The 9,906-nt window shown below is 39.7% G+C and overlaps 1 protein-coding gene and 1 pseudogene across 1 annotated transcript in view; one reads left to right on the forward strand and one right to left on the reverse strand.

Annotated features, from left to right (window-relative positions):
* Nucleotides 1–2,150: 2,150 nt before the first annotated feature.
* Nucleotides 2,151–6,631, forward strand: LOC104133146 (annotated as a pseudogene).
* A 1,211-nt stretch (nt 6,632–7,842) lies between these two features.
* The window catches only part of LOC104133147 (arylacetamide deacetylase-like 4), a 2,465-nt gene continuing 401 nt past the window's right edge, over nt 7,843–9,906 (reverse strand). Inside the window, exons 2-3 of the mRNA XM_009646518.1 lie at nt 9,463–9,526; nt 7,843–8,617 (exon numbers count right to left, since the gene is read on the reverse strand). Coding sequence (XP_009644813.1) covers nt 7,843–8,617; nt 9,463–9,526 — 839 coding nt within the window. The remainder of the gene's footprint in view (nt 8,618–9,462; nt 9,527–9,906) is intronic.

The following is a 9,906-nucleotide window of genomic DNA, read 5'->3' on the forward strand; positions in this document are numbered from 1 at the left end:
TGATTGCTGCTCAGGATGGGCTGGGCATCAGTCAGTGGGTGGTGAGCAATTGCACTGTGCATCACTTGTTTTGTATATTCTGTATATTCTCTTACCATTATTATTATTACTATTGGTATGCTTCTCTCTTATTAAGCTGTTTCTATCTCAACCCACGGGTCTTACTTTTTTTTTCTTTTCCCAATTCTTTCCCCCATCCCACTGAGGGAGGGGGGGAGTGAGCGAGTGGCTGCGTGGTGTTTAATTGCCAGCCGGGGTTAAACCATGACAGTTTCCTAGAAGCTGATCTGTAAAATAATTACAGAGATGCTTTTTCAGAACATTCATCCCTGTCCTCCAATTAAACTTTGTCCAACACTATTTGATCAAAACAAAGTCCCCTAAACCAATCAACCTTCCCCAAACTCCAAGAACCCCTCTTCATAGGACTCCTGCCTCCCCTCCAATCTCTCATTAGATGCTTGGTTGCTGGTCTGAAAGTCTTGATATCATGGGAAAAAAGCCATGTACATTGGGAGCTCCTAAGTGATCTGACAGAGGTAATTGGTATTTTGACATCCAGCTTTTATGAGGGGAAATCTGGATATTCCATGATCTCCTCAGATGATAATATCAGTGGGCTGTTTTGTGGTGACAAAGACAATTAAAAATTAATAAAGAAGAAACATCTTTGAAGTTTCACTTGTCATATTTAAAAGTATGTTTATATGGGGACATTCAGAACTTAAAACCTATTAATTTTAGGATGGATTAGGAAAACTCATTCAACGCCAACCTAGATATTCCTTCTCAGAATATAAAAGTAGCCTTAATTTTTGCTTTAATTTGTTGGTGTTTTTTTTTAAAAAAAACATTCAAGTTAGCCTACCCCCCCAGGTCTGGATGGATTATGAAGTTGGGAGGGGCTCAGTTAAGCGTCCTGCACTTCACAGTGATGGAAGAGATCAATTATTCCCCAGCTTAGTCAAATCATTTGAGTCAGTATTGGAAAGATGCCTACTATGATCACAAGTTCCAGGCCTGCTGAGTTAAGCTGAGAGTTCCACATTAAAATTTACATGGATTTTGTGGTTTTCTTGCCCTTAACACCTATTTATTTATTTTAATTTTAAACCACATCATTCAATCAGTTGTACTTGCTGACTTCCACTGAAGTTAACGATTAGACCTATTCTCTTAAAAATTACCCTATTGACTAATTCACATTAAAGTTTCTCGCTCTTTCCTGTAATGCGTATTTTGCATAAATGGGATTTTTCTACGCAGAGATATTTCATCTGCTTCTTTTAAGGGTATAAGAAAAGCTAGAAAGGACTCACTTTTTTTTAGTCAAGATCCTGCTTTCTGAGGGAACGCTGCTACAGGTTTGTTAGCCAAAAGCAGAATCTTATGGCTCATTAAAAAGGAGTATTTCTCTTCTATGACCATGTTTACAAGCTTTTATAAGGATTTTAAAATGGAATATCTGTGAGATTAGTGGGGCTAAGGAAATATTTCAGAGTGTTTACGGAAAAAGCGTAGGTTGTATTGATTATGTCAAGCTGAACTGATGTTTGTTCGCTCTTTACTTTCACCCAAACGAGTTTTATCCAGTCACATGGTGGACAGAAATACACAGAGTTGCACCTGGTCACTCATTCCTTCACTGTCATCACCTCTGTTAGTACAAGCATTTAGCTAGCCACATGGTCTAATCGCAGCCTAAATGACAACGAAGGATAACGTAGAGTTCTCTTGGCAAAAAATGGCAAACTGTGAAGTGTAAAGACATCAAAATCCTTTCTTTAGAATGACTCAAAATAGAGCGTTAGGGCCCCCGCCCCTGCCTGCCTGCCTGCTGGTGGCCCTTCAGCCTGCCTGCCCCTGCCTGCCTGCAGCATTTCCCCTGCCTGCCAACCACATTTCTCCTTCCTTCCCCTGCCTGCCTGCGGCATTTCCCTTGTAGGCTCCTGCCTGCTGGCAGCATTTCCCCTGCTGAAGCTGAAAAGTCCGTGCCTGGTGTAAGCACTACTTAGCAACAACTAAACTGTCAGTGTGTTATCAGCATTATTCTCATACTAAATACAAAACACAGCACTATATCAACTACTGGGAAGACAATCGACTCTTATCCCAGCTGAAACCAGGGCACACACCTAAGCAAATGCCCGATGTTACCTGTGGTAAATCCAGATCACAGAAATTAGAAGCTATTTATATAATAAATTTCATGGAACAAGTATTACAACATTCTTCCAGAAATAATGGTACCTCAAATCATGGAGATGTACATTTTCACTTTCATAACTGAAATCACAAAGCCACTGGAGTTATTTGTGTTAATCCTATAAAGTAGCAAAACATCAATACAATTATCCTAAATATAGTATAGAAAAAGGTAGTTTATGGAGTGGAAAGACTTGAACTCCCTATACTCATTTCTCATTTTTCCTGTTATATCTATCTAGGCAAAGAACTTAGAAAGTCTGGGTATCTTTGAGGAGTACATACTTAGGAGGTTGATTGCTGATGGACTGCCAGCACGTAGGGATTCAAAGTTCTTCATAAAGGATCTGCATTCTGATGAGGCGCCAGTGAGGATTTACCTCCCAAGAGTACCATCTGCAAGCAAATGGAGAGGAGTCATTTTCTTCCATGGAAGATGTAGGATGTTTGGAAGCATCAGTAAGGAACTGAAAGAAAATATGATTATTTAGGATTGTTAACTATATGAGAACTCTCCTAAACCTAAGAAGCTTAGTTTGAGAGATTGAGAGATAGAAAGCACTTAATGTTTATTTTCACTTTTTAAACTCTCTAATCTGCCCTTATTTAGTACCTATTTAGCACTCTTTATGGTAAATGGTGCTGCTAAAGAAAAAGATTCTTTTTTTTTGTCTGAAAACCTGACAGAAGTTATTAACATCTGCATTCCTCCCTTTGATCTCTAACTGCAGCATGTTTATTAGGTCTTCTATAAACAGTGTTGACGGCAATTCAAATGGCCTGTAACAGCCATTTTAAAACGTATGCCCATGATGCATGTACTTTAGTTGTGTTGTCTTTTTTTTGCCAGTTTAATTTATTAAAGAAAGCAGAGAAATGTAAGCCTGTAATTTAAATAAAGTGCTAAAAGATACTTCTTCTGCAGGCAGTAGACATGCACACATGTTAAATAGTGTTAGAATTCTGTAATTCTGTAATTGAAAGAACACATCACTGAGAAAATATCTGTAAACCAAATCTTCTAAATGCAGCAAATTTAGAATTAAGGTTGAAGGAAAACTCAATCTATCTTTAAATACATTAAAAGAGGCATATTTCTGCACACAACCTTACCATGGAATAATTATGTAATTAGACAATTTATTATAACACAGTTTGGATGCCTTAGCTTTCTGCCTGAATTAGCCACACGGAAATATACTGATTTCACAGGGCGTGTACCATCTGCACCCTTCATTCCTCAGAAAATAGTCAAATCTCTGCTTCAAATTCAGAATTAATTTAGACTTAGCCATGGTACTACAATTTGCATTTCCACAACAAAATTATATGACATACTTAAGTCAGTCTCAGACTCACAATTCTTAAAACAATGTAATAAGCTTTTACAAAGAACTCAAGCTATTTTATCCCTTACAACCGTTCTAAGCAATTGTGCGTAATAATCATACAATGGTTTGGGTTGGAAGGGATCTTAAAGACCATCTAGTCCAACCCCTCTGCCACAGGCAGGGACCTTTCACTAGATCAGGTTGCTCAAAGCCTCGTCCAACCTGACTTTGAACTCTTCCAATGATGGGGCATCCTATTCTGGGCGACCTGTTCTTTTGTCTCACCACCCTCATAATAAAAAATGTCTTCCTTATATCCAATCTAATTCTATCCTCTCTGAGATTAAAACCATTGCCCCTTGTCTAATAGTAATAATCATCGTAATTCCTTATTTTCCTTACAGATCAACAATCTCCCTAAATGTATGAACTTTACAGTGGACTGTCCTGATGCTCAAACCTCTAGATTATTTTTATGGTAGAGAAAATTTGGGTAGCTCACTAAATAGGCAAGGTGCCCACACTCAATCACGGCACTATGTCATAAAGAAATGAGGGATGATATTGCTTCAAGTATTCTAAGATATTAATTACATTGACAACATTTGTTCTTCGGGAATTCATGAAAGGATAAGCTGGTACGTAGCCAGAAAATCTGATTCAGTGGTTGTGTCTGTTGGGTAAGTGAGCTCCACCCAGTATTACTCCCAGAATTAGGTAGTTCCGCTGCCTTTCCCCCTGCTTCCCCCCGCCCCTGAACAAACAATGTCCATTCTGTACTTATATTTCTTTGAATATAAGAAACTGATCTCTAGTGTTGTCTACTGCTATTTTTTTGGTATGTGTGAGCAAGCACGTGCCATGGAATGACAATGAGAAATACCTGATTACAGGTTTATAAAGTTACAGAAGTAGTATGTATGCCAGCTGTTTTCAGAAGAACCAAGAGATTTGTTTGGTTTACGTCATTAACACCACGAAAATCATTGCCTTGGTTCGATAATAAGGAATTATAAGCTGTTTTCCCAATTTCAGATTTTATTATTTAAGGGGGCTTTGGGGATGATTTTGAAGAGTAAATAATAAGACTAAAATGTAATATTATTTTAAAAACTGCATGGACCACTGCTTCCTTTTAAAGATATTTTGCTTATGGAAAATAGCTGATGGTATAAAGAAGCTTTAGTTTCCAACAAATTCTTCCATGAAAAAATGAATTATTAAAGAATTTTATTAAGTTGAGAGGAATGGAGAATGATTTTGGTTTTGGTTTGGAGAATGAGTTGCATATTCCACATCTCATCTGGGTAAGTCACAATGCATTTAAAGTGACTCTGAAATAAGATACTGATATTCTTTTATTGCCTGGTTATTAGGATGTCTACTTTATGAATCCATTGAATTAATTTCACAGAATAGTGAAAAACAGAAATGCAGAAGCAGTGTGCCTCAGCAAACAGTGAGGTGTTAAGAGAGAATACCTGCGCTGTTACCTGTGTAGTATTTATCTTTTCCTTATTAATCTTCTCCAGAAAGCCCTAAGACCACAACTACAGAGAATAAAGAACCATGGCTGTTAAAAATGTAGTCTCAAAGTAGTCTTATATGCCACTGGAATCGAATTACAGCACCTTAACTTGGCTGCCTTGTTTTTCATCATACTAAAGCAAGTTGTTAGTTAAGAAATAAACAGAGAGATTGTTACTTTAACATCACTCCTCTGTAATTCACTTGTTCCAATTAATAAAATAAATGAATGTCTACAGGAAGCTAGTTTGTCACCACAGCACATTTACTGTATGGTGTTTTATATTATTAAATTATTCTTTTTATATTAAAATGTAGTAATAATATACAATACTAATATATAGTAACAGAATAATCAGCGTCCCCAGTGTAAAAAGCTGAGAAGCCAGAACTTGGCTGGATCTTGTGGGTAAGGACTGACTCACAGCTCTACATACACGCAAGGTCAGTCCGAATGAGAGAATTGCAGACTTCCCTGCTGGCATGAGCTCTTGGTTCCCAGGCAGGTGCAGTCAGATCAGGAACTGAGTAAATGTGTGGCTTTGTATAATGTGGGTGACTGGAGTGCACTACTCAAGCCCTCACACTCTTAAATTATGCTAAAATAAATCTCAGTGATTAATGGTCTCTATATTTTGACAGAACTGGGAGGGGAAGCTTCTGGTTTGTTTCAGCATGCAAAACTAGCTAAATAAGTAATACTGGTTTTGGTGAGTTTCTGCAAATATATAATCCATGGATGCATTTAAGATGACACGTTCAAGCAATTTACAAACACATGCATTTGTAGCAATTGCTATCTTTTGTACATTTCAGGTATTGTTTATCTCCTGAGCGTAAGTGCCCAGCCCAAACTTTGGATTGTCTCACTGCTACTGTACAGAAAACTACAGGGTGGATCCTGATCAGATTACATTTGTGGGGATAGTGCAGGCGACACTTCTACTGCTAGCATTTGCCAAGAACTGGTAAATAGAAGAGGTATCTCAAAGATACATGCCCAGGTACTTACCTATCCATTTCTCCAAGCATTGAACTTTAATCTGCCATCTCACCAGAAAAATGCTTTCATTGCCTTCTTCTCCTGGGAACATACAGTCAGTTCTACTCTGAAGCACTTGAAAAAGGATTTCTCTATCAAGGAAGCTATTTTGGCAGGCTGTCAAGTTCCTGGGAGTATGAATTTGAAATACAGGAAGCGCATAAATCCAGATCTTATCCCAGACATATGTAAACTGGGCTATAAACCACCGTTACCCACTCCATTTTTACCTCAAGTCCATGAAGAAACAAGAGAGCTGTTGGAGACAAGACTTTCCCCACGGTTAGCAGACGCTGTTGTTTGCTGCCTACCTGATACTTGTATAATTACCCATGAGCATGATGCACTCAGAGATGATGGACTGTTGTACAAGAAATGGTTAGAGGACAACAACTTAGAAGTGACCTGGTACCACATGGAAGAATGCTTCTGCTGTGCACTGGGATTTTTTGGTTATGATATTTTCTCTTTTCCATCATCAAGTAAAATGGCAAACCACACTGTAAACTTTATAGAAAGCTATTAAAATGTTTTCTTGAATACAATGAACTGGTATGCAGAGGAGTGTATTTCAATTAACTATTTACTAGCTATTTGTACATTAGAGTCTGGGCAAGAAAGAATATTAGCATGGTCTGCTGAATTCTGATTTTCAGCCTGGGAACATGATGTATTTTTCACCTTTTTTTTTTTTTTTTAAGCTCACTAATTGGTATGCTTGTTTTGCTGTTCTCACGTTGTAAGAGTTTTTGTTCTTTTCCTACATCAAAGAATAAAAACTCACCACAGCAAAATACATTTTAAAGCATGCAATATATGAGTAATCAGCAATGTGCATATGCATATTGACATAATACACACACAATCAGCATGACAGCACAGATAAAATGCCCCCCCAGCACCGCTGGAAACTGAATCATCACCAGACTACGTGTATAGGCAACCGGTAGCTTTGGACTTGGTTGTAAAATCTGAAGGAGGGAATTGGGTGTACTTACAAATCTGATTTTAAAGGGAAATGGCTGACACAGAAGAGAGGTACAGAAACATGAGCTGTATGAGATGGCTACCTGTCAGTATCTGAGACTGGCAACACAGATGCAGTGAGGGAGACGTGGACAAACATAACTGAACGTCCTCTAAAGTTCCTTTCTGAGAAGCATTTGGTTGCATTCAGGGAAGACAGAGACATAGTGGGTTTTGCCTTTTTGTAATCAGATAAATAATCAACTTGTTTACTCAGAATTTGGGGAGAAAGTATGTAAACAGCAAGGAAGCTGCCAAAATAATTTCTGCAAATATCCAAAACATGAAGAAAAAAAAAATCTCAGCTCAATTGTTATATTGCTTATTAGGACAGATCCACCTTTGCTAAAGGTAATTTTTTTGCAAAGGTAATTGCCATTGCATGTCAAAACAGCTGGCCATGCAATACCCAGGATTTCTAAAATATTTCATCATTGCTATGCAACCACCTTGCACTTGTAGCAGATACTGATTTGAAAGAAAAGGGATTGAAACACAGCATGTGGAAAATATTAGAACTGTAAAGACTGAACTGTCAATAGTCTCATGAGGACAAAGACCACTGTTCAGGCAGTATTTGAAGTTCATGAATATCAAAATTGGTATTTTACACATCAAAGGGTATCACATTTTTGCTGACAAGTACTACGTGAGGTTTGGGAGCATAAACGGAGACATTAGTGGGAGAAGCATAAAGAAAGAAAGTTGTTTTTACAGGCCTTTTATGAATGTAATAATTCTGTCCAATCCCCTTTTCCCAGCTGGAAATGAGATACCACAAAAATCATACAGGCTTATGACTCCATGGAATCCATCCTCGAGGTGGTACCAGGTCACTCGAACACCGTTGTCCTCCAGTCTCTTCTTGTAAAGCAAGCCGTCGTCCCTCAGCACATCGTACTCACAAGTCAAGATGAAAGACTCGGGCAGCTGCTCAACAAGAGCATCTTCAGCTAACAGCAGACACAAGTTGGGCTCAAAGCTTCTTGTAACTTTCTCAAAAACTTCACCCTTGAATTCATGGGGCTTGTGTGGTTTGTAGCCTCTGACCTTAAATTTTTCGGGGATGTTATCTGGACTCACCCACTTCCTATACTTCAGCCTCATATCTGGAGGAATGTGAGAGCCCTCCAAGATCTCTTGCATATGCAATGCATTCCCATTTAGGTACTGTAACACGCAGAAAGCAGCACGTTCTCGGAATAAGAGAGGGACTCCCCCATTCTGCTGATAGGATGGCAAATTGAAGTCCAGTGCCTGAAGGCCTGGGTAAATCAAGATTTGAGCACGTAGTCTGGGGAGGTCTGATCTCCCTGCAAGGGTCTGGGTAACAGCTGCTGCGAGATTGCCCCCAGCATTGTCCCCGCAGACAATTATACGGGCAGGATCCACCCCGTAGTGCTCGATATTCTTCATGAAGTGTATGGTAGCATTAAGACAGTCTTCATACGCAGCAGGGTATTTGTGTTCAGGAGCTAAACGATACCTGATACACAAAAGGAGAAACAAAAGTAAGAGAAGGAAATGTCATAACTGTAAATACAAATTTCCTACAGCCCTTTGGCTTTTCCTGTGTGGTTTGGAGTACTTTTCCCCCAGGAAAAAAACCCAAATGGTGTCATTATCTGCTAAACAGGTATTTGTCCAGCAAGTTATCACAGATAAAGGATAGCCAGTAGGATGAAGTTGCAAGGACATAGCATAGTTGGGCTCTTCTTCTGAGAACAGCACTAATCAGAACTTGAGTGATACAAGTTCATTTTACTCTTCTGGTATAGGCTGCATCTGGCTTGTGGATGAAGTAATTTAAGCAGTCTGCACCTCACCTTTACTTAGGGTATTTCCTCTTGATAATTATTTTATTTTTCTTTGTTTATTTAAATAACCGGGACAGAGTTATATTTTTCCATATTATTAGTATTAAAATATATTAGCATTTGATTCTTACTGTTAGAAAACTCCTTTAAGTTTACAGGATGATTACATCTAATTAAACAGATCACTGAATCACCATCTTCCAAGTTTGTCAGTCAGTTCTCAACATGTAAGAAAACTCCTCTGGAAAGCATTCCTTCTTTTTGTGTGGTGCCAGCATAGCTCTGTGTTGTGAGACACATGAACCTTACTTTGGGGTCTGTTTGCACTCTCCCTGCATTAGCAGACGGGGGGGGAGAAATTAAAATAGTCCCCTTGAAATTCTGCCTGACCATCTGGGATCCTGGGGAAATGGTTTACTGAGGAGGAGTGCTCCCACACGGCGTGCAACACTATGGTGCTGAGACATGAAAAGAAGCAAAAAGACTTCCATAGCGTGGTACTGACATAACTCACCCAACAGACACAACCACCGACTCGCTTTCTCTGGCAATGTAACGGCAGATATTTTCATGGGAATCTGCAAAAAGTTGGGGGGTTGTTAGCTGCCCGCTCCGTTTACAGACGCAATAGCCAAGGAAGGTGGAAGCCTCCTTTTCCCGCCCTGGCCATGTCCTTCCCGACCCTCACACGGCACCTCCCTTCCCTGGTCCCTCTTCCCCTCAGCCCTGCCGCCTCCCCTCAAGGCAGGCAGCAGTGGTTCACCAAAAGCACTAAGCTGGCCGGAGATGTCAGGGAAGCTCAGCCAGATTTCAGACCTTCTGCCAGATTTTCGGGCAGAATTATTCCCCCTGCCTCCCGAAAATAACAGCGGCAGCGCAGGGCTGCGCTGCGGCAGGGACGGGGTTTGGGGGGGAGGACGGGACGACCCGGTCGCCCTACCGATGCTGCAGTACAGCC

The sequence above is a fragment of the Egretta garzetta genome, unplaced genomic scaffold (genome assembly GCF_000687185.1).
Source record: "Egretta garzetta isolate BGI_Z169 unplaced genomic scaffold, ASM68718v1 scaffold69, whole genome shotgun sequence".
NCBI classification, from domain to species: Eukaryota; Metazoa; Chordata; class Aves; order Pelecaniformes; family Ardeidae; genus Egretta; species Egretta garzetta.